The following is a 26,592-nucleotide window of genomic DNA, read 5'->3' as shown; positions in this document are numbered from 1 at the left end:
TGTAGCAGAAACGTATTGCAAAATAGCAAAAGTCTTCATAACTCTGGCTGCCACAGCATGAAGCAACTCTGATACCTTCCTGTGTGTGTGTGTGTGTGTGTGTGTGTGTGTGTGTGTGTGTGTGTGTGTGTGTGTGTGTGTGTGTGTGTGTGTGTGTGTGTGTGTGTGTGTGTGTGTGTGTGCGTGCGCGTGTGTGTGTGTGTGTGTGTGTGTGTGTGTGTGTGTGTGTGTGTGTGTGTGTGTGTATGCGTGCGTGCGTGTGTGTGTGTGTGTGTGTGTGTGTGTGTGTGTGTGTGTGTGTGTGCGTGTGTGTGTGTGTGTGTGTGTGTGTGTGTGTGTGTGCGCCTAATGGAGGTTTTCTTTCTATTTATATCTGTGCAAGTGGCGCCTACGTATTCTCTGTTCTATTTTAGAAGTTGTGTTTCCACAAAAAAAAAAAAAAAAGAAGTAATGAATGAGTTTACATGTTTACAGTTAAGTTGTCACCTCTCACAACCTGCCAAAAAAGAAAGTTTGTTACTGTCAATATCACACATCAAGGTTAAATCTTTTAGTTCTCACACATTAAGAACTGTTAGTAAAGAAGGAAAATATCAGCTGAAATTAGATTTCATCTGCTTCAGTTACTAATTAAAGATAACAACTTGGTTAAAGTGTTTATAATAATATATACTAAATTAATATTTACAATTTTTAGCAGTAAACTTTCTTGTTATTATTAAGTGAAGGTGATACTCTACATTAATGGACTGTTTCAAAAAAAGTTTCAAAAAGCCTAAAAATGTAAATCTGGATTACAATACAAAAAAATACAACACACACACAAAATACTTTTCTCATTAAAATATATTCAAGGGGGAAAAAGTTGTACAACGCTGTACTGATCAATCAAAGGCAAAGGAAATGGTTGTCTGCCATTCCTCCAGCTTTCTGAAGCTTAGGTGGCTTCTTCAAAGAAATCTTGGCTTACCTCAGCTTTCACAAACAAGCCTATGTAACGGTATTTCCTGCTTTTGGTTGCAAAGTTCACTAGAAAAAAAATCGCTGCCTTACAGGTTTGTGTTCTCAGTTCCGATGCTCTAAAATGTCAGTTCTATAGTTGTGTGACATTTACGTTCTTTGCAGACGTGTTGTTAGTCAAAGCAACTTGCACAAATCCCACACTAATGTTAATACCAGGATATGCAACTGAGAATGACACATGATGTTGATAAACTAGATTTTAGTTATCAAGAAGTTTCTAACTAGAAGCTCCTCGTTAACTAGAAATATAAACATACATTAACATACACACATCTTTGGCATAACATAATTAGATGAGATCATATAGTCACAGATCTCTGAATATAATGGACACTTTAAAAATGGAGAAATAGGAGTGGGGCAACTTACCCACTGGTTTATCTTAAACCTCTCTTTCCTACTGACACCGTAAGGATCAGAGATGGAGTATTTATGTTAGCCTCACATTACAGACACTGAGCTCTGAACTAAAATCCTCAACATCTGTCTGTTTTTAAAAACACCGAACTATTAATGCCATTTTTGAGTGAACCACTTTCAAATTCCTTGCCAGATAGACAAAATCGTGGTTGTGCTCAAGTAAAAAGTGAGTCAAATGAAATGTTTTAAAGTTTTAAATGACTTGGCGCCAGTAGAGTGAACAAAAAGTAATGTAGTAAAGTATGCAAAAAAGTAAAATCATCACCTCTGCTTCCTCTTTTGTAAACTCCAGATTCTTGAGGCTCTGCCAGCCATTCAGTTCCCATGGTAACCTGTCGGAGGTCACCTACAGGCAGAGACATACAACATTTGAGTGTGTCTGTGTGTATGTCCTGGTGCGTTTCAGAGCATCTATCATCTCCTCTGTTAGTCTGTATTAGTGCACACAGTAGCACAGCTGCAACATACTAAATGGCTGAGATTTGCAGTTTAAAGCCGGAGGTCCATGGTGGCTTAATCTGCTGTAATGCACTCTGCGTTTATGTCCAGCTTAAAAAATAGCCATCCAGGCAGGATGTAAGACTTACATTGTGTAACATCGCACAAGCATACTACAATTTAAAAATGCATGGTTGGAAACTGTGCGGTTGGAGTGTTTCATTTATTATTTAAAAAAGAGAATGCAGTATATTATAGTGTATAGAAAACGCATGTAGCCTAATATTATGTTGTTTTGAATCAAGAGTACTGTACAGTACTTATATGAATTAGGATGGCGACAACTAATTGAGAAAATCGATAATAATAATTACTCTCAAATCACTTCAATCCAAACTGTAATACAGCAGTCAAAATCATCCTGTCCAGACACAATGCTTTTTTAAAATAAAATTTGCATAAATTGATTTCAGTAAAACAAATACTACCATGATATGTAAGTATATATTTTTAATATATAAAATGTATAATATATTTTATGATATAAAATTTAAATTAACAGTAGAGAAAACTGAAATGACTGAATTGGAATTATTGAAAATAATGGTACAATGCAAAAAATAAATATTCATGATCTGAAAATGGGTCTTGTTTTCTTTATAAAATGACATAAAAATCCTGCCCATTGATTTATTATTACCAGTGGGCAGTGCATGTTCTTCTACTAATTAGTACAGATAAATAATTTAAATCCAATCATTTTGATCTATACATGTGGAACTGGGGAAGATAAGGGGTTTCTGAAAGCGTGCAGCACTGCCATAGCTGATGCTGAACAAGTTTATAAAGGTTGAGCAGCGAGCTCATTGGCTATTGATACAGCAGGAACCATGCTGTAGAGTTTCATGACAGAACTTTATTTTAATTTTCATTTATGTATTTGCATATTTGTATTATCCAAGTATTAGTTGCAGCCCTAATGTGTATGCTCTTACTGTGAGTTGGGGTCCGGTCTCTGCGTCGCAGTCCGGTATTTCTCCCAGAATCCTCTTCCAGGAGGGGGAAGTACTGGCCCCCCAGTACCTCCTGTTCTACGTAATACCCTGGAGAATCGGAGCCAAACACACCAAACCCACCCCGATCCAGATCCTCCTCTCTAAGAGACGGAGAACAGGAGCAAAAGAAAGAAAACAAAAGGAAAAGAGAAAGAAATTCAACCAACATGCTAAAAGAGACTAACGGTTTTGGTGTGCATATATTTCATATGTAAATACCTGTGTCCGTAGACAGGGGAAAGAATAAAAACATCATGTCCCCCAGGTGTGTCCACTCCAGGTGAAAGTCCAACTGACCCAAGCGTGCTGGGTGGTGTAGGAGAACCACTGCACGGACTGGTGGACAGCGGCTGTCAATCAAAAGCACGCACAAAATAGCATGACTATAAAGCTAACGGCACTTTGTTGTTATTATATTAAAGGGGCTATGTGTAGATTGTAGAATTCAGAAACCCTTATTAGCGACACCAGTGGCCGTTAAGTGAACTGCGGCCAGCAACTTATTGCTCGTGCTCTCACTCGTGCACACATTTGACTGATTCAATGACCTGATATACTCACCGCAAAGTTGTTTTTCGTCCTTCACTTACAAGTAAAAAGAAGTTGGAAATACCTTTGCAACTATATACTGTTAGGCTATGTTCACACTTAGCGTCTTTTTTCAAACTGCCTGCGTCTGTTCAACATTATAACCCTATGGAGTAAACCGTTTTTTCAAAAAAGTCCTGAGCGCTTTTTTAGACGCCACCGCCGGCGTCTTTTTCTGCAGCTCAGAGCGTCTTTTTAAGTTGAAAAAAGTTCAACTTTTCTGAAAAGAACGCCCTACGTCAAGCGCCTTTTTGACAGCTGACCAATGACAAGCGAGTAGCGAGACCTGTCGTTTCCATAACAACAAGAACAACTGTCTGTCGTGCACCCACAAACGTCTTTGTGAACCGACATTCTCCTCCCCGGTAACTTCAAAAGCCAACGCAAGAGCCAACTTTCTCTTTCTCGACATTTTTTGCATCACACAGCACTAGGCTACTGTTGCAGCTCTTGTTATAGCAGCCCGGTCTCACCCCAAAACGTCATATACTTACGCGTCTTGACCATGCGTCAACATACGACGAAAAGGGTACCCCTTTAACGTCAATATGAGACGCAGACAGAAGCGCACCAGCAGCGCCTCCTAGCGGTACCCTAACACACACCTAAACCTACCCATAACCCGAATCGTCACATATGGACGTTATGGGGGTACCCTTTTCGTCGTATGTTGACGCATGGTCAAGACGCGTCAGTATATGCGCCAGCCACAAAAGACGCGCTCGGCTGCTATTTGTAACCGAACGCTGCCAGCGTTTTTTTTTGCTAAAAAAACGCCGTTGTCAACTTTTTCTTGTCAAAAAAGACGCTAAGTGTGAACATAGCCTTAACGAACATCCCGACGCCGTCCACGCTATTGAGAGCGACGTTCAGATGAATATGTAAATATGTGCTACGCGCTTTCCTCTTAACATAAACACACAACATTTTTTGTGTTTTTTTGTGGATATTTCTTTCACCGGCATCATGTCGACAGATGAGGTCATTAAATATTAGTTTGATTATAAAGTATATTTGAGACTATAAACTACATAGATCTGGCTATTTGAGACTATAGTTTGAATTAATTATTTCTTTGCATGACACATTACAGTACAGAATGGCTATTTCGGTATTATCCTGAACAATGTAGCATTCATTTCTTGTGCCATTGAATGAAAGAGAGATTCTCGGAAGCGCACATAAACGTCACATCCTTTTGATTTTCCTGGCAAAAACGTCCTTCACATAAACACCAGTCACCAGGCTTTCATAAACTAGGAAGTCGGGGAAGTCTCGTTTTTTAAGTTCCGTTACAAGCTAATAAAAAACGATTAATCCATGAACATTCTTACATACAGTATAGCCCCTTTAATGTGAAGGAAAATAATTACAATAAAATCAGCTATTAAAAAAACATAATATCAGACTGATCTTATATTTCTCATGATGCATTATGAAGGTATTCAGGCAGAAATATATTTTCAAACATGAATCATATTATACTTGTACAGTATGTTAGTCTTTTGCTGTTTTTTTCACTAGAGGGCAGGACAGTGATCGGTCACACACACGTCTAAAGACCTTTGACTAACAGAGGACCAAGAGTGTGTTTCAAAACGAAGATAGTGTTGCCCTTAGCAACCATGAGCGCTGCATCAGTCAGTTAGCAATGAGGAAAAGCATAGCAACAAGCATCAGAAAGCAAACCGGCAACAAGAGGCGGGAGAGACATACATAAAAACGCTGTCCATCAATTTATCAATATCATTTATCAATGGGCATTGTTTTATTGCATGTAAACATTTAAGTGCAAATATGCCCTTCTACTCTTTAGTCATTTTATCAGGTTATTCATAGTGCTGTTTTCATGCAGTAATTCACAATTGTATAATTGTTTATTTAATCATCCAGAGAGGATTGAAAATCCTGTTCTACCACAATTTGATCAGTGGTTATGTCAATTATCATTATGTCCTTCAAATCGCCAATGTGAATTCATTCATGAGTGAACGTCCACTCCGCTCTACTGTGTCGTGACTGTGAGGAGAGGACACATGTGCAAGCTGTTAACTGCATCTGTCTGATACTTGTATCCAGAGCAACCACAGAACTCTGGCTGCCATGGCAACAAGCCGTACGGAACTCATTCAGTGCTCTGAGATGCTCTTTACACACACACACACACACACACACACACACACACACACACACACACACACGTATGCACTACATATTAAATGGATACACTTGAACAAACACATTGAGCTATCCTGACACACACACACACACCTGCAGGGCAAGTGGTTTCCAGCGGGCGTTCTTCAGGAGTGCAGGGGTGGAGCCCAGAGTGTTCTGTGGCCTCTTCTTCAGCGTGAGGATGACTCCACTTGGATCCTCACGAAGACAGTTGACCAAATTCTTCAACTGCCAGCCAACCTTAAAGATATAGATGATTTAAACCCAAAATTACAACATTTTTGTATTTGTTTTCAAATTCTCATATATATATATATATGGATATGACAATGTCAATGTATTTGGTCTTGGCGGAATAGATCTGCTACACTGCTGCTGTTGATTATTGCTGTTGTTGTAGATTATTGATGCTGCTGCAGAGCAAGTACAGGAACTTGCTGCTGCCAATACATACGTCGATACGCTGCTGTGAGTATGTAAGACATATTGCTGCTGCGCTGCACAAATAGCATATCAATTACCCATAGCCGATCTATACAGGTGGAGCTGGGGAAGGTGGGGGTTTTTAGACGAACTCTGAAAGCACGCTGCAAACTGCTATAGTGAATGGTAACAAGCCATTTAAATTTTGAGAAGCAAACTCATTGGCTGCAGATGCTACATGAAACAATCAGCTTGTGCCAAGTAGTTAACGCTGAAAATATCATCAGCTTGCGTTAAAGACCCATCAGCCTGCGCCATCTAAAGTTTCATGACAAAACTAGGCATATATATGAATGAGAATTTGATGTATATATATATACACACACTATAATATAATCATTTGTAATATATAACTGTAAATTGAGATAATAAAGATAATTGGTGCCTGGGAACATGCTTAGTGCTTAGAATTTTGAGAATGTGCATTAATTTTGAGAAAACAATGCTACAGTGCAAAAAAAAGTTATGGTCCTAAAGTAAGAAATATTTTCTTTAGAAATATATAATTGGTAAAACTTTACAAGAATGTCTCATTTATTAAAATTAGTTAACTACCATGAACTAACATTGAGCAACATTTTTTTTACAGTATTTATTAACCTTTGTTAATGTTAGATAATAAAAATGTTCATGTTCATAGTTCATAGTGCATTAACTAATGTTAACCGATACAGTATTTGATCTTAAAAATGTATTAGTAAATGTTGAGATTACCATTAACTAAGAATAATAAATGCTGTAAAAGTATTGTTCATTGTTAGTTCATGTTAACTAATGTTAACAAATGAAACCTTATTCTAAAGTTTTCCCATTTCTTACAAAGAAATTTTGCAGACAGGTTCTTGACAGGCTTCATGAGATCCACCTGAAAACCTTGAGCATCAACTGCCAATCAATATCTGCACAAACAATATAATATCTGCACATTTATGCACTAAGATGCAAGCACAGATGACTGACCCATGCAAAGATACACACCACTGTTTGGTGATTGACCTGAATGACCTCATCACCGGCATGGATCTTCTTACACTGATCTGCGGGAGACTGCAGGAGAGAGATAGTGAGATTAATAACCCCTGCTCATTATAGAGATAAATCTGACACCAATTATTTACCAAGGCATTTCGGTGTTGTATTATAGTATCATACATGCCTGAATGTTGACCTTTCCTATGAAGAACGTTTGACGTCTTTTCATCAAAGTCTCACTCATCTGGGCTGCGTAAGCCGAAGTAGATCGTGGAGAGCACTGGTTTCTAACTTTCTACAATCTACTTAGGCTTACAATGCTCTCTCCACACACTTAGCTATAAACAGCTAAAACATTTATTTGAAAGAATATTTTCATAATCGGTTCAAACATAGTAAGCAGTCATTTCGACGATGCTTCAATGCATAGTGACTTACAGTCCATCTGGAGCAACCTCAGATTAAATGCCTTTCTCCAGGGTACAACGGTTGGCATTTTCAAACCTTTTGAGGTTTGAACTTACAATTTTTCCAAATCTTTAACTACTAAACCATGCCACACCAGTCCAGAATGTTATTCAGAAGGTTTTGCATTTGCTCTGATATGTTGTTCTACAGACTGAATAGACTGAAAAAATCATTAAAAACTGTAAAATCCATTTAGCTGAACAGTAGGCTAAATGTGCATTAAGAGTTAGAAATCAATGAATTCTGTTCTTCCAGCAACAAAAAAAAGGCATGTTTGAGTTCAACCCAATTGAACATCTACATAAATGATTTAACAACAGCACTGGAACAATCCACCATTTCAAGCCTCACTCTAGCCAGCTCTGAAATCAAGTGCCTGCTCAATGCGGATGACCTGGTTCTGCTGTCCCCACAGAAGAGCTGCAGCACAGCATGTGCTTTATAGAGCAATACTGTCTGAAATGGGCACTGACAATATGAAGAAAACCAGACCCGTTTTTTTCCTCCGGAATAAGAAGTCCTATCACATAGCACCATCAATAATGATCTTAGATTTGACATAAACACTTATATACTTTCAGACAAAAATGTACAAAAGCTGTCACTGAGGTGGTACCCTTTCAAAAGCTATACCTAAAGAGTGCTAGTACTTCAAAGGTACCAAACGTGTACATATTAGTACTTGTAAATGGACAGCTTTTTTACCAATTTATCTGAGAATGTAGAAGTTTGAATCTAGCAGTAGAGGAACTCAGTAGGTGCTTTAAATAATAAAATTATGACAAACCCGTCTGGATACAATTATTTTAGTTATTTATAACATCACATCTCATGCTGATGTGCAATACATCAACTATAAATATCAAACACTGGCATAAATTAAAACCTTATTTGGAAACAAGCAGAGGTGGTTCAAAGAGTGCTATTGTAACTTTTAAAGGTGCTTTAACACATTTCAGATGTTTTGCCAACATCTGCTTGACCACATAATTAGACTGTGTTATCCCCAACACATAAAGGTATCAAACATTCCATGATTGGCAAAAAAAGTGAAAAAGAAGATTTTTTGCTGTTTTTAGAGCCTAAGGCTATCACAGACTCAGGTGTGATTTCTCAGGACACTTATTTCAGTTTTTTTATTTTTTTATAAGACCCATTATGGCTGTTACCGATCAAATTTAGATGTATTTACACAGACTGTTCAATGCGGCTCAGAGATGGCATACATGCATGTACACAGCAATTACAAATACATAATAAACTACGCAATTTCAAGAGGGTCCTTTCACCATCAGTGCTCTGGCCCTAAATAATACTTTGAAATTGATGTTTTAAAAATAATATTTTGAATACTGAAATTAAATTAAATTTTCAAAATAACTTGTCCTACAGTATGTAGGGTCATGGATGCTCAGGCAAAAGGAGGGGAACACCCTGAACGGCTGGCAAATGTTCAATCACAGGGCTTAAGAAAATAAAGTAATATTTTTAAATATTAAACTAAAACCTTTAGAAGGTGGAAGAAAGTCCCTGTCTTAATGAGTGAGTCATTGAATCATTTACTGAAATATTTTCATTTATTTAGAAATGAAGCAACTGCCTGTCTTTATGAATGGGTCATTAAATCATTCACTCAAATGACTCATTAAAAAGGCAGATTCATTCAATAACAAAACACTGCTGTGTGTTGCTTAGAGATGGCTATTTTTGGCTATTGTATTCACTATTTTTAGTGAATATGTGGACTCACAAAGCATGTTTAGTTTGTTTTTGCAAAGTGAGAGACACTTAATAATGTCAGCTCGCACATTGTTAAAACAACAATTACGATATCATCATAGACAATACATATCACACACCCCTAAATGGCATGCCTATATTCTTAAATAACCGTTGGAAGAAGTGAAGGAGAGCAGCGGTTTATAATCTTAGGATTTGGATTTGAAGAATTTATATGAAAAAGCTCCTCTCCAATATTTGTTAGGACCCTCAATATAAGACAGGTAAAGAATAAATACAGCTCTGAACTCACATTCTCTGTAGTTCCAGTGATCACATGAAGACCATCATATGTGGACTTGATGTACATGCCCTAAAAACAGGAAAGAGAGTGTTGTGAGATTTATACAGATTTTTCAAACTGTCCTAAAGTGTGTAATTTCTGTCACTGAATGGAATTGCAAAAACAATGATTGTTTTCAAACCGGTTTCCCTGTCTGCTATTGGTCACATAAACAAATAGTCCTGCCCCAAACTCACACCATTGGTTGAGTCAATGTTGCTATGTTGGGTATTTAAACAAGCAGAGCACATTTTTATAACACCACAGAGCAACAGTGTTTTTCTTTTTAAAGAAATCAACCTACAAATGGCTTTGTCTCTGTGATGAGATAAAGTTCCTAAAATCCAACCAATTACACCCTTCTTTTATAAACTTTCTCATTTTTCTGTAGAGTAGGAAAGGGTTATTGCTGTTGTTTACTCACCAGGCCCTCGCTAGGCATAACGTTAGTCAGATGGACGACTTCGAGGTGAGCAGACTGTGACACCAACGAATCGGACGACAATGAAATAATGTGCTCACAGATACCTGATAGAGTCTTACACTGCAAAGAGAGATAAAGACAGAAAGACAATGAGAGACAAACAGACAGTGTTGTCAGTCTATGTTTGCGATTCCATTGTAAATCTCTCAGTCTAATTATAGCTGTTGAACTGGGAGGGAGCAGTAAATACTGGCAACCCTGCAGCAGTCCAAACCGTTCACATGAAAGGCATTCAGCATCATGAAATATACCCATAATGTATAATGAATCTGCATTAATAAGTCACATGCTATATGTATATTTATTCATGTTATATTCCTTCTTTCATCTTTTTCTGTCTATTTCTATCCATCCCTCTCTCTCTTTCTCTCTGTTCTACAGGCAGTGATCCTGAAGGGAGAAAAATCTGCATTATTCAGGATATCCAACCTTAGGCAAAGCACACGCGCACACACACACACACACACACACATTGACGTTTGCTTCAGAGCAGGCTAGATACATGTGACTTCCCAAACACGTTTTACTTGAAATATCTAAATGTAAGGGCTGTGTGTGAGTGTATAATTCACATAAATGGTTTAACAATAATATTATTTTCACATTTCTGCTTACTGTGCAGTACTGAGTCAAAATAATTGTCTGTGCTAATCGAAAGTATGCTCTTACTACAGTTAGTGGGAGTCCTCACAGGTATAGGTGTACAAGTTTGTGTGTCTAAAAGAGAAAGTGTGTGAGGCTTGAGAAATACTCACCACATGCAGAATCTTATTTTCAGTTTCATACACTGTGCAATCCTAAGAGGAGAAGAACATTTTTACATTTAAAATAATAATAAAGGGCTGTGCTGTTTGTGTGTTTTGAATACCAAAACACTCACTCACACACACACACACAACACACACACACACACACACACACACACACACACACACACACACCTGTTGTACTATAGTGGTTAGCTCTAGACAGAGCTGAACAATGTTGTTCTTCAGCACTGAGTACTCAGAAACACTGACAAATGGAGACCTGCAAACAAAGCAAACATACATAAAGAGACATTTTTAACATTTGAAACAGAGGTTGGGAACAAGACCTGGGCTGGACTCAAAACTTGGGTCTCTCATGAGCACCACACTACAATATGTCAGAGCACTTGTGCACTTGCCACTATACAAATGAGAATTTAATTAGTTTATTTGTTATTTTGGACAGCTTATCAAGGCTATTTGACTCCCTTTTAATACAGTCCTATCAGGTTTGATTTCAATTCCATTCATGATATCATATGACATTCAGGTCTGTTCTATTCAGCCCAGGTGAGTTCATTCCCTGTTCGGGGAGGTTTGAGTACCTGTCCAGCCATGCCAGTAGATTTTTAGCAGCTCCGATGAGGTCAACGACTGAAGTCAGGAAATCGTTTGGAAGACGCCGTGAGACTCGTCCGTCATAATGGCCCCCACGGCGCCGCCCCGTGATGAAGTTCTGCAGATTCTTGGCGGATGCATTGAGTTTGTGTGACAAAGTCCTCAAATTCTCTGTCTCTAGACCATAGTTCTGCAACAGGAAAAATATCATTGTTAAAGTAGTGATACTACTGTTCAAAAATTTTTTTTAAGAAATTAATATTTTAGCAAGGATGCATTAAATTGATCAAGTGACAGCAAAGACTTTTGTAATGTTCAAAAGATTTATATTTCAATAAAATGCTGATCTTTTGAGCTTTCTATTCATCAAAGAATCCTGTAAAAAATCTATTATGGTTTCCACAAAAATTTGAAGTAACTGTTTTCAACATTGATAATAATAAATGTTTCTTGAGCACCAAATCAGCATAGTAGAATGATTTCTGAAGGATCATGTGCAAAATCCCTTTCAAAGAAAGTCTGTTCACTCAGCGGTCATATTTCCAATGCCTCCGGGCAGCTATTTTGGGAATTCAAGATCAAGTCCTATCTATTTGAATGGGGGAATCCTTAAATCTAACAAAACTGCTTGCTGAACTAACAATTAAATAACATATTTCAAGTCCGCAACCAAATCTGATATGAACTGTCCCAAAAATGTTGTTTCTAATGCTCAAATATCGTTTGAGCATAAATGAGAAGGCGTAGTATTCCGCCATACTACGCGTTGCTGCTTCTCCCATTTATAAGTAATATGAGTGAACCGTCTTTGTATATCTATAGTCTTTGATCACGTGACACTGAAGACTGGAGTAATGGCTGATGAAAATTCAGCTTAGCCATCACAGGAATAAATTACATTTCAAAATAGAAAACAGTTATTTAAAATTGTAATAATTTCAAGTAAATATTTCTCAATGTTACTGTTTAGCTATACTATTTTGATCAAATAAATGCGGCCTTGATGAGCATAAACGACTTCTTTCAAAAAATGTTAAACTATCTTATTGACCACAAACTTCTGAATGTTAGTGTGTCTGACAAAGCATTAGAGATTTATTATTTTAAAATGCTCTTTTCAATACAGTGCAATAGCAGTTTTTTTTTTCTAAGAGGGTCCAAGGTCTGAAGCATAGCAGTCAATCTTATGGCTGATTTTATCATTCTGAGACTTAAAATCTAAGTGTAAGCAGCAGAAAAATCAAGCAGCATTCTCACAGCATGTACAGAGGGTCATCACTACACACTAACAAAGTTACTCAGAAATAAAACACTGCCTACACTGTGGAATGAAATAAAGCACACAATCAAGTCTCCATTCATATCTGGAAAAATGCATTACTCAGAATAAATGCCATTTTCTCAGAACTGCCTCTTGGAGAACCCATCATTTCTGTGTATCGATCGGCTAAATAGATTTTAGATTCTAAATAGATAGATTTTCTCACATTTCCTTTGGGTTTGTTTATAGTGTTAATCAGCTGGACCCAACATCTCTCATTTATAGGCAGGAGGGGTTTTTCCGACTTCTCCGTTTTTTCTATATATGGTGTAAACTGGTATCTGCAGCAGTGACGTGTCTTTTTCTACAGTTGTGACTGTTGTTCTCTTATCTAATTCAAGCTCCTCGCTGCATAAATTACAGCAGCCATGCATATTAATATGTAGACACAATTCAATGTTCCAACCATTATTATAAATAGATCCTTATATAAATAGGTTCACGGGTAAGATCTTTGAAATGTTGTTCATCACTTCAAGGCTCCTAAAAGCTCTTCGAGGCATCTTTAGAATTGAAATAAGTTTCCAGGTAGCTATGAATGTCAGGATAAATAGCAGAGACCTAAAGCAAATAAATAAATAAATAATAATAAAAAATAAAAAAGGTCAGCAGAACCCATGAGAATTTAGGAGTGATCTGGTGACAGCTGACTCTTGTTTAAAAAAGGTTCAATGCAAAATTTATAAGGAGCGAAAGACTTTGGGATGGTGCTTCAGAGGGCAGGTATGCACCACATTTTATTTTATTAAAGCCAAATGGAAACAGCAGTTTAAAACCCTTGTTTTAGCACAGTGGTTGATTGATTGATGACTATAATGTATAATATTTATAATTTATATATTTAATTTATACTATTTTTATTTGTTATAATATTTATTATTTTGTAATTGTAAAGTCATGTTTAATTTACACAATTACTATTTTTGTTATGATATTCATAATGTTTATAAAACATTTTTTTTTTTAATGTTTACTTTAAATGGAAGCCCTTTAAGTTTAAGTGAAACACACATTTCAATGTAAAGCAGTGTTGTTATTGTTAACTAAAACTAAAACTATTAAAAACTGTTTTAATGAAATTAAATAAAAACAGAAATTAATTGAAATAAAATATAAATATTGGATGAACAACTTAAGGTTAAAAAACTTGCCTTGGAAATGATACTTTAGCAAATTACGGAAATAAAATCCAAAAGTTCAAGCTGAAAATTACTAAAACTAAAATTGAAAAAAATATATATAATAATTACAAAAGCAAAATTACTAAAACTTAAATAAAAAAAATTATAAAACATAAATGACTAAAATGAAAATGAAAAATGAAAATATAAAAATTAAATCTAATTAAAAATAAATAAATAAATAAATACTATAATAGCATAAAAATAATATTAGTCAACAAGTACTGCTGTCTCCAATGTTGTTGCACACTGGACAAATAAAATTTAACTATGACTTCGCTGTCATCTGCGATAAGATCTCAAATAGTTTTAGACCCTATTTGCATTTGTATTTATTGCTGTCCACTTGTAATCCTTTCACCCGAAACAGCTCTTTAGCCTACTTATAAACCTGAATTCTGCTTCTGAGATGAATTGGTTTGCATGAACAGCTGTGAGGAAGTTAGCTAGTTGACTGAGATTGAACTCCTCCTCTCATTCTATGATGCATGAATTCCTCCAGCAGCCAATCAGAACCAAAAACGCATCTTCCCTTCCTTGCACACAAACTCCCTCCTCTTTTTGTATACTGGTTGAGAGATTCCCGCTGGGTGTTAATCATTCAGTGTTAAGCGGAGTTTGAATAAAATGTCTGTCGTGTCATTAAACAAAACAAACACATCATTATCACAGCCAGTCTCATTTTGCCTCACTCTCTCTCACACACACACACACACACACACACACACACCAGTGCGCAGAGTAAGTCCACAGCCTCCAGAATGAGCTCCTGGTGTCCGATGCGGGTCACGCCGAGCTCTTCCAGCTCCTGATGGGTGATGTGAAGCAGCTGCTCTCCGTTTATCTGCTCTCTCTCAAATGTCCTCATATACTGCAGCAAACAGTCATCCAACCCTGAGAGAGAGAGAGAAGTGCAACACAACCATGTGATCATAATTCATTTATGTCATGTAATAAACTTAAAATGTGACCCAGTGTATAATGGAGCTTCTCTCCATACAGAGAGCTGTCATTAGAATGATTAATACGCAACACTCACACACACCAAACGCAATGCATAAACACATCGTAAACCTGCAAATGATGTCAAGTGGCTAATTCCTGTAACAGTTTGTGCTTTATCCCAGATAAACCACTTAGTGAATACAGGCACGTCTCTCAGAAAGAGACACACCTGCATTTTTCAAGGCAGCGACACACACATTTGCTTTCTCAGAGGATGATGTTGGCCGACACTCTTCAGATGGGAACATTGTGAACTTGCAGATGCACCCAAGCTCAGTGTCCTTCATAAACAGCTCTATGGTCTCAAACACACACACACAACAAGATAACCTATGTGTTATTTTATCGACATGCCCGTGTGTGTGTGTGTGTGTGTGTGTGTGTGTAGGTATGTGTGTGTGTAGGATGTCCTTCAGCTAAACAGACTTTCTCTCGTGCTCAGTCTCTTCATTCTCTCGTTCTGCTCCAGCTATACGGGCTGCTTGGCAACCGTTGCTTAGAGACGGTGAGGTAAGCCTGCACAGGGAATGATAAAGGCCTCCATTTCCTACAGTCACACACACACACACACACACGTCCATACTGGAAAGGCGCACACATACATACACTGCAAACATATAAACACATTAAAGGAGAAATGTGTATTTCCTCTAGCACTAACATCACCAAATGGAATTGCAATAATGATTTAACAGTTGGTTGGATGCCCAGATTATCCAGCCAAATACTCACACACCATTGGTCAGGCGGGAATGGCTTCTGGCTTACTAGGGGCTCATACCATTATGGTAGTTGAACAAACTCAGGGTTATGGGATTAGCTTTGAGTTGACAAAACCAAACCAGTCAAATTAAGCTTTGTTTTTTACCATGTTGTTGATGGAGCGTGAGCACATGAAAGTGTGACATCAGCGGACAGCCAATCACATGCCTTGAAACGTGCAAAACTGTGATTCACTTCTCGCGAGAGTCTGTGCGATTCAATTGTCTCTTCTGCCAACGATTAAGAGATTGAAGAATATGAAGTATATAAATGAATTTACACAGCCAGAAGTAAATATCTTGCTATATCTAAGAGGCAGTGTAGAGAAATAATTCTCTGATAACCGAGGCACTCCTTAATTAAAATGTCTTTATTACAAAAATGACATGTCCTAACTGGACAACTTCAAAAAGCCCACGCGTAGCAGCATGGAGCCTTCTTCAGGGCTATATCTTGCTATATCATTTGAATATGTATGCTCATATGTAGTCATTTTTAAAGCTTTGTCTATATTGATTCTAAAGCGTGTTTATATTACATCTCTGTAGCCTATATTTTTACATAAATTTAAACTAACTGATAATTGTTAAAGTAAATTTGCTCATGTTTAATGGATTGAGGGTATTAATTATACAAATACTATATAAATAATTTTTTTTTATAAAAGCCAGACGATTTTGTATTTAAAAATCGGTTATCTAGTGACCTTTAATTTGGAGCAAGAGAAACTGGGGGAGTGATTTTATCGCGTCAGAGATGTGTTACTTTACTCACACTACAGGACTGTAGGACTCGCTGAATTGCTGTGGTGCTCACATTACACTACAAGGTTTATTGTCATCTGTCGTCGTCTTGTCATAGCAGCACGCATACTACACAACACAATGCTGACGAGTTGCATAAACTACAAGACAATTTGGTCAAGAGACTGTCCTGACCAACAGCGGGGGGAAAAAAACGTTTCGCACATAAATTCAAGTGAGAAATTGATTACGTGATTACGAGATTTTCCTGTTTATACCATATGCACTGTGATCGGCTGGATTAGTTCCAGGGTCATTCCTGGGATTCTGTAATATTTCAACTTGGATTTTTTTTTTTTTTAACTACATATAGTGGTAATTCATTTTCTAAATATCCCACATCATAATAGGCAAATATCAAACGTCCAGCATATTATATTTTCCCCACCTCAGGCATAAAATATTGCTAATAAATTGTTATAAAACAAACATCAACCTACTGCTCAAGTGTACCTCATAACAATTTACAAATGTAACATTTTATGATAATTTTTCAATTTTTATGGGACTGAAGTTAAAAATAGGCAAATTTTGTGTAGTGGTCTCTTTATTTTTGTAAAAAAGATAAATTTAGATATTTAACTAAAACCACGATTTTATTGTGTTAGTCGTTAATAAGTCAGGCACTGTAAAAGTTGATCAGTTGACTTAACTTAAAAAAATTACGAAACCCGTTGCCTTAAAATTAAGTAAATAAACGTCATGCTTAATCGAAAAAAAATTAGGTAATGTGGAATTGTCAAGTTCACATAACTTAATTTTTTTCAATTAAGCATTGAGTTTATTACTTAATAATTTTAAGGCAACGGGTTTACTAGATTTTTTTAAGTAAGTGAACTGAACACTTCTTACATCAGCAAGAAATGCCTTCATGTTTAATCGTCTTCCCTATTTTTTCCCAAAAGAATAGTTGAGAATAGTGTGACGGGTTTGAAGATTGTAACAGGTTTGAAGGGAGACATTGCCTTCAATTTTGTATTTTTAATTTTGTCTCTGTCTCATATTGTGCCATTCTTTCTGGGTTAACATATCTGGTTACACAACACAGTCTTTCTGCTGCTGATGTGGCTGCCATTTCTGACATAGGATGCTTGTCAAGTGGACACAATACATCAAATATTCTATTTATAACAAAATTATGAGTTGTCATGATTTTGGTAAGTATATCTTTACTGAAACCATGACTATTTTATTTATTTTTTAATTACAATTATACATAAATAAGTGAAATACTGAAGTGAAAAACCCTGTCACAAGCTTGAGAAATATACATGTATGTGGCAGGGTTGAGGGTGATTGGGTTGAGGTTTTTTTACACAAAATGGCCACTGCTCCTGTGTAGGAGAGTATAGACCATATATGGCAGCAATGAAATAAGAACATTGTATATACTTATGGATTAAAATACATTTTTTGTTGTTGTTTTTTTAAAAAAAAAATCCATCTTAATTTTCCATCTTAATTTTATGTGATGGGGTTGAGTTGTTATACTGGTTGAAACTCTCATCACATCCTGATAGCAATCAATAATAGATGTGGTCTTCATATAAAAAAAAAAAAATTACATAGCCTATATCTTCTGTAGAAGTCTCAGGACTGAAAAATATTCGTCCAATCATTGCATTCGGGTCAAAAGGCAATGATAGGATGTCCTACCTGCCAGTCAACATTTACCTCTGTGCAACCCATTCGCACAGACATCACACGTCAACACCGCTACAGAGAGCACCTTTTACAGTTCCTCCTGAACCAAAACAACGAGCTTATGCTTCGTGACATGTTGTAACCTGGTTGTAACCATAATTACAAGATAGCAACTGTGACTTTCTACTCTGAGCTGTTCCTCTGTTTCTCTGGCAACACAATGCCGAAATGAATTAGCTGAATCTGCTCTGGCTGTGTGTGCAAGCGACCTGCGCATTCATGTGTTTCGAAGGAGGAGGCGTGGCTTTGGGGAACGCTCTGAAGGGAGAGCGGGATCTAGTGCTTTCAAAACTAGCTTGCTATTGCTAGCCGCTCCGAAATTGCCTACCCTTTTAAGCTTGACACGACTAATACAATTCAAAAATATGAATAAAAAGTAGGATACTATACTTGCCATCTTCTGCACCACTGTTAAAGAGACCTGAATGATGTCATTTCTGGTAAGTGGAGAATAGTTGGCATGATGGGTTTGAGTTCAGACTGAGGGACATAACTTTATAGTCTCTTTTTTTATAAAATATCTTGCTTCTTTTTTTTCTTTAAAGATATTTTTCACAAGAGAGTAACACAGGTAAATACTTACAATATTGCCCAAAACAATAATAGACACTGTCCACATTTTGTTAAATATTTTCAAAGTACGAATTCAGTGAAGTGCCTCGGACATGAAGACAAAATGCTTTGTGTGTCCCTCTACCTTGTCGTTGTATTGCACACACTAAAAGATCACGTGGCAATAATATCAAACAGGTTTTAAAAATAGCGCAGCGTCGTGATCTTAGCCTGTCCCGAGCAGTCACAGACATTGCATTATTTTTAAAATCTGTTTGATATGAATAATATCATATTATTCTCACGTGATCTTGTAGTGTGTGTGCACCTGTGTGACCTACTCATACTTTACGGCCATCGGCACTGCAACATGCACCAATTTGGCTGCAATCCGGGGATTTTGTTGCAGACCTTGGAAAACTGCGAATTCCAGCCAAAAATCATGTAGTGTGACTGTGAGCATACCTTTAGCCGTTGAGCGTAAGTTACTATGGCAATGAATACTGCTAAAAGCCAAACCACTTTCATGGTGCCTAAAACCCAGGGTTGGCACAAATTAAACTGAAACATACCTGGCTAACCACCTAAACATGCTTCATGGTATAGGGCCTAGGTTTTATTCCCCCAAAAAAGTATTGGAAGAAAAAAATATAGGCCTATAGATATAAAAATGACATACTAAACATATTTGAATATATAGGCTATTTCTATATTTTATACAAATATTTAAATGTTTAATATGACTAAATTAACATGACTAAATAAGATTTCACCAACCAAAAGTATTTTTTTTAAAGTCACATTCATGTATACATCTTCAATGTATAAACTATCCATTTTCCCTTTTTGCAGCGTAGTCTCTGCATATTAAGCTGGGACAGGGGAGAGTACTCACCATGGAAAAAAATTGTAATTATCATCATGCATAATTACATGCAATTCTCTATGAGAATGGCCTCCTTTAAGAAACACACACGCATAATCTCTTCAAGTCCACTCTTCTGGTTTACATCCCACCATCTCACATCTGCGCTAACACATCTACGCTGATCCAAGAACAGCTGACAAAGGGAAAAATGAATCTGGTCCCTCCCACTAAGAGAGGTGACTCATCGTGAGGAAACCCCTTAGAAAATTATCAAACACTCACTCAGAGACACACGTTTGCAAACATCCTACGGTTCCAAGCCCAGTTGCTGCTGTTTCAGGTTCTGATACACCCCACTTTGGACACCGGACATCTTGGGGATCTTTTTCTTAAATCTGTTCACCACCTGTATTTATACTTCTTGAAAGTCCTTTGACCATCCCAATGATCATACATGACAGAATGATCTCTTTGCTCAAGGCTATTCTTTCATGATGTCACAAAACGTACAACCTCACTCTATTAGTGATCAAATACTAAACTTTACAGTGACAGTAAAGACATTTATAATGTAGCCTAACAAAATATTTCTATTTCAAATAAATATTTATTTTGGACTTTCTATTCAGCAAAGAATCCTGAAAAAGTTGATCACAGGTTCCACAAAAATATTAAGCAGCACAACAGTTTTCAACTGTGCTAATAATAAGAAATGTTTCCCGAGCAACAAATCAGCAAATTATAATGATTTCTGAAGGATCATGTGACACTAAAGACTGGAGTAATAATGCTGAAAATTCAGCTTTGTCATCACAGGAATAAATTTAAATTTAAAATATATGAAAATAGAAAAAAACTAAATTCAAATACTATTTCACAATATAGTTTTTTTGTGTATTTTTGGTCAAATAAATACAGCCTTGGTGAGCAAAAGAGACTTCTTTCAAAAACACAATATTATCTACTGGACTCTTTTGAATGGTGTGTTTTTTTATAATTACGCCAGTAGGTGGCGACATATAACCATCATTAAATGAGTAGGCCCTAAGTCATTCATTCAACCGGTTCAGTCAAATGCACAGAAAGGAAACAAGCAACTGTACTCATGAGTGAGTCACTGAATCATTCACTCAAGCAATTCGTGAATCATTTACTCAAACAATTCAGTCAACAACAGGGGTGGGACGGATCGCAGTTGATCCGTGATCCGTACGGACCAGGGGCCTCATTAGCGGTTATAAATGAGGCCCCAGGTCCCACGGTTCGGCACGCATGTGATTCGTGGTTTAACTGATAAATGTACCCATCATAGAGTAAAAGTTTATAATTTGGACGCGTTTTGTCTTGCCAATTTACACAAACTATTTTAAACGCGGAAGAAGAGGCGAAAATCAGGACTCGTGCATTATCTGTGCGCACAGCCTTACACACAAGAAGCACGCAGAGAGAGAGAGAGAGAGGCACGTTTCAGACAGCGCTCGAATACAGAATTGATTCCTCTTTCGTGTTTCCATGCCCTTGAACGGACACATAAACACAAAATTATGTCAAAATATCCATTTAAATGGCCGTCTCGACAAGTATTCTCTCGTTTAGGCCTATGTCATAAGTGAACAGTTGAGAAAGAAACGGATGTCTTGACAGCTCGCACCTTATATTATGTCTGTGTCATTAATATTAATAAAACAACAAACTATATTTAATTTCTACAGTGAACAAATGGTGTTATACATTTAGGCTTAATTATTCATTTATGTACCTGAATAGCCTACTACTGATAGACTTTGTAACTTTGTTATTTAGTTTTCAACTCTGCTTAATTTGTGTATTTGTTCTTATTTTATTACTGAATGTTCACTTGTTTTAAATAATGTGTAAACTTTATCAGTTAGGCTAGTAGTTTCTGATGTAGGTAGCTATCGAAGAACTTTAAGTGAGCTTTAAGTAATAAATGAAAAGCAAAGTTTAAGTCTTTTTTTATCTCTTAAAATACTCAATTTAGCAACCTAGATAGCCTATCACTATTTCCTCTATCAAAACGAAGCAGAAACGCTGTTAGTGTGAAAGTGAGTGTTTTAATGAATTCAAAACACGCTTCATGAAGGTTCGAAACCTTTGCGAATCATTTGTTTCAAACCAGTGATTGGCGATTCGAACGCTTTGAAACAGTGACTCATTTTATGAAAAAAATGGAACAATTGATTCAAAGTTTCGAAAAGCTTTGTTTCTCCTATCACTAGCCTGTTTCACCTGTGTGTGACAGGTTGAAATCTTGGAATTTATAACTATGCATGAGTGGTGAAGAATAATTTTAGATAGGCCTATATTTGGAAGGTGATCCACCATTTGAAATCATTTTAAATGAGTGCCTGGAGCATTCTGTATTAGTTGGCTAAGAAAACCTGACCTTCACAGCTTCAGGAAGAGCAGGTAATGAGTGATAAAACACTCAGCTCAGGCAAGGTGAGGGAGTGCAGAGCACTTTCCCCACAAATGCAGTCGATTTGTTTGGGGTTTATTAAATTGAAGGCATTCATCGAATAAGTTATTTTGCCGTATCTGAATGCACAAGAGATAATGTTCGAATTGAGCTCAACACCTGTGCTGGTTTGACCTCTGTGTTTTTGAGTTCACTCTTTTACCCATCTCCCCCTTCAGACAGCCAGTCTTGTACATCTATTTGAATGTTAGTTTTTCAGAAATCCAGACTGTGTTAAGAATTTCCGTGAAATAGCTTGATGAGCACAGTATTACTTCATATTCAGCCTTCATGTAAGCTGTAGAGCACGGTGCTATCAACACCAAGGTTATGGATTTGATCACTGGCAAATATATGGCCTCAAAGCTAACTTGAACTAAAAGCCACAAATTTCCAGACTTTGATTTCATGGGTATGTATTAACTGTGTACTCCGTGACTTAAGGTTAGTTTGAATACATCTGCCAAATTGCAATGAAATTATGAAAGTCAAGGACAGGTGCTAAAGTTGTATCTGTTGGATAAGAAAATGCAGGGTTCAAATAGAATAGTGTACTGCAAACTAAACTGTCAACTATTTTTAAAAGCATTATGTGAAGCAGTATGCATTGATAAACATCTCAAACAGAAGTATTCTACAACATGACCCTATTATGTGTAAAAATGGTTATTGAGCATTTTTATTGATTTGTTTTATTGTGGTGTCTTATAATGTCTTAATTCTTGGTAGTCTAATTACATAACGAGTCGAGGAAAGGGTGTTAAAAAGTGATGGCGGTTATAACTTGTGATTTCTTTATCACACTGAAAATTGAAGGTCAAATTGAGCACTTTCCATTATGGAATATAGTATTCAGGCCAGGGCAGTGAGCTCTGTTGTATAACGCACATTTTGGCAAATGTATTACAGCTCATCCGGGATTTTCATGCTGACAGAAAATTTGCATGCTGTATACTGCAGCAACAGTGAAAGTAATGTGATAGTAGGTTATTCTGATCTGAATTTGAAACAGCCAACATTTAATGGGATAATTTAAATAATGGGATAATGTTTTTAATCAATCTGCACTGTATGACTAGAGAAAACAGAGAAAAAGGGCTTTGGTGTTTCAATTTGCCAGAAAGTTATAAAAACTGTTACCAATGTAACAAATACACAGGGCTCCGTCAAACTGTATGTGAACGGGGATACAAAAATGCGGAAGTACAATCTGTAGTTTTCACAAAAGACTTGGAGCGGTCAAAAGCCTGTAAAGTAAAACGTGACTTTAGTTGACCAATAAACGGAGATAAATGGGGAAAGATTACACAATGTTCAGTTACATATACTGCTGACATTGCAATAATACAAAGCTGGTTGAAAAAGCAGAGGCATTTGATTATTTACACATGGACATCAGTCATCTATTAAAACCCCTAAAATATACAGAGATACAAACAAGCTGAATAGGTTTGCGAATGAAATTAGATTTTATTAGATGAAACAGGTGAGCCACCAGGGCTTATGGAGTGTGCACTCATTTTGTTAACAGAGAACAGTGGAGATAAATGCTCTGATAAGTGACAGAAGAGCAACAGTAGCAATAAACACTGGGAAGAACCACTGCAGTGAGACAAACTCCAAGTAGTACATTGTACTGACAATTGTTTCTGTTAAACGGAACGCATTTGAAAGGACTGCAATATCAATACCATATCATAACTACAACTATATGGATAACCTTAAAGGGTTAGTTCACCCAAAAATGAAAATTCTATCATCATTTACTCACCCTCATGTTGTTTCAAACCCGTAAGACTCGTTCATCTTCGGAAAAAATCTAAGAGCTTTCTGTCCCTCCATTGACAGCTACGCGACTGACACTTCAAAAAGTTCATAAAGAGATCGTAAAACTAATCCATTTGAATTGACCAGTTTTATTCACATATAAACATTGATCAGCGAACATAAACAGAAGCTCAACTGAACCTGCTTGACGCGCGAGAACAAACCTCATTGTTTCTTGCACGTCATGCAAACATGCTTGAGCTTCCGTTTACCACAACTGAAAGCCTAAATTAAATTTCTTCATCATAAAGCAATTGAGTCTCTTCAGAAATGTTTTGACTAAACCGCTCCAGTTTTACGATCTCTTTATGAACTTTTTGAAGCGTCAAAGTGTCAGTTGCGCTGTCAATGGAGGGACAGAAAGCTCTCAGATTTCATCAAAAAAATCGTCATTTGTTTTCCGAAGATGAAAGAAAGTCTTACGGGTTTGAAACAACATGACAGAATAATGACAGAATTTTCATTTTTGGGTGAACTAAACCTTTAACAATAACTGCTGAACCAAATGCATATCCACAGTCTTAACTGTCATCTTGGGTATAAGACCCTATCATATGTCAACCTGCATGACGATTTTTCAAATGTAAGCTGTAAAGGTCAAAACTGGGCATGAAGCAGAGTTTTATATTACAAGATGTCTGTAATGTTAGAGGAGGCAGATTATCCCTAGACGTCATCAGCACATGCCACATCTCTGCATGCCACTTTTTTTTGCAAGTGTAAGAAAACGAATGAAATACACACATAACAGAAATATGGCAATGGCAGTTGGTCCAAGACTACAATTCAGGAAATTAACAATAAACACAAAACAATCACGCTGAGAGATGTTTTCTTGTGCAGAATCTCTATGAAAATGTGATGCAAAGCAATAGAAAGCATCACTACCAGCAAAATGACCCAGGATCAGGTGCTGAGGTCTGACAAACTCTTTGTCAGCAGTAATTGTGAAGATTATGCACAAGCAGCTATAGTTTGCAGTTGCATCTGAGACAGTGAACAGGGTTCCTGAAAATGGAAACCATCCTGCACAACTGGCCGTGAAACCTAGTTCTCTAAAATACAGAACTAATCAGTGATCCTGCACAGGGGAGAATTCAATTCAATTCACAGTTATAGCACTTTTCACAATACCGTTTCAAAGCAGCTTTACAGAAATGTTACAATTAAGAGTAATGTCAATTAAGTAGTGTCCATATTGCATAAATGTACAGTTCTAAGAAAATAATTTATGATATTTTATCAATTTGAGTTTGTAGTCTATAATGAATTGTGATCAAATATAAAGAAGACTATGCACCACGAAACAGTGTCAAGAAGAATCTCTCTGTTGTAATATCCTCAAGTGCTTCCACGCAAAAACAAGCATACAACGTGACCAGTTTAGTCCAATTAACAAAAAAAAATACTATTTTGAGCTCCTGTGAATCAAAAACATACGGCATTCTGGGTAATCCGATTCATGAACAAATGACTCTTGTCAGCCGGTTCTCTTTAGTGAATCAGAAACAAACAGCATGATCAGGGTAATCCTATTCACAAACAAATTACTGTTTTTAGAAGGTTCTTTTTGGTGAATTGAAAATAAACAGAGTGACCAGAGTAGTCCGATTCATGAACAAATGGCTGCTTCTTTTAATAAATTGTTTTAAAAAAACAAGTTAAAATGGTTTGAATTAATCTGACAAATCTTTACTGAACTGTTTAGTATATAGCCTATGTAAAATTCTGTAGGAAACGCTAACATGTCATAATACATGAACTTACAAGGCAGTTATTCCAATAATAGCAATGAACGAAAGACTGATCAACTATGGGGGAATTTTTTGCCTAAATACAGTGCTCTCCATATGAGCAAAGGTCGGCTGTGACAATAAATCTGCATTGTTTATCCTTTCGATCTTTCATTCACAAAATTCTAACCTTTCATTGAAGTAAAACAATTGAAAGTGGGGGAGGGGGAAACTCACATTATGAATTAAATGTTTTTCTCTAGTTCACGTTGGCCACAATTATTGGCACCCAATTATTGCAATGTATTTTTCTCAAGATAACAGCTGAGTCGTCTTCTATAATGCCTGATGAGTTTGGAGAACACCTGACAAGAGATCAGAGACCATTCTTTCATACAAAATTTCTCCGGATCCTTCAGATTCCCAGCTCCAAGTTGGTGCTTATTCTCTTCAGTTCAGCACACTCATTTTCTATAGGGTTCAGGTCAGAGAACTGGGATGGCCATTGCAGATGCTTCATTTTGTGCTCAGTGACACATTTTTGTGTTGATTTTGATGTTTGTTTTGGATCATTGTCCTGATGGAAGATCCAACCACGGCCCGTTATAAGATTTCTAGCAGAGGCCGTCAGGTTTTAAATTGTTATCTGTTGGTATTTGCTAGAATCCATGATACCATGTATCTGAACAAGATGTCCAGGACCTCCAGCAAAAAAATAATAGGCCCACAACATTAAAGATCCAGCAGTGTATTTAACCGTGGGCATGGGGTACTTTTTATCCTTGTGTGCACCAAATCCATCTAGTAGGTTTGCTGCCA

At 36.8% G+C, this 26,592-nt stretch overlaps 1 protein-coding gene across 1 annotated transcript in view; it reads right to left on the bottom strand.

Annotated features, from left to right (window-relative positions):
• Positions 1-26,592, bottom strand: part of LOC309498914 (connector enhancer of kinase suppressor of ras 2) — a 39,666-nt gene that overhangs the window by 10,213 nt on the left and 2,861 nt on the right. The window contains exons 2-12 of the mRNA XM_082169885.1: positions 14,771-14,934; positions 11,526-11,728; positions 11,113-11,200; positions 10,927-10,968; positions 10,112-10,231; positions 9,658-9,717; positions 7,164-7,232; positions 5,796-5,942; positions 3,156-3,286; positions 2,877-3,037; positions 1,709-1,789 (exon numbers count right to left, since the gene is read on the bottom strand). Coding sequence (XP_082026011.1) covers positions 1,709-1,789; positions 2,877-3,037; positions 3,156-3,286; positions 5,796-5,942; positions 7,164-7,232; positions 9,658-9,717; positions 10,112-10,231; positions 10,927-10,968; positions 11,113-11,200; positions 11,526-11,728; positions 14,771-14,934 — 1,266 coding nt within the window. The remainder of the gene's footprint in view (positions 1-1,708; positions 1,790-2,876; positions 3,038-3,155; positions 3,287-5,795; positions 5,943-7,163; positions 7,233-9,657; positions 9,718-10,111; positions 10,232-10,926; positions 10,969-11,112; positions 11,201-11,525; positions 11,729-14,770; positions 14,935-26,592) is intronic.

The sequence above is a fragment of the Leuciscus leuciscus genome (assembly GCF_965113295.1).
Source record: "Leuciscus leuciscus genome assembly, chromosome: 5".
Classification (NCBI taxonomy): domain Eukaryota; kingdom Metazoa; phylum Chordata; class Actinopteri; order Cypriniformes; family Leuciscidae; genus Leuciscus; species Leuciscus leuciscus.
This window is presented reverse-complemented; position numbering and strand designations above follow the sequence as displayed.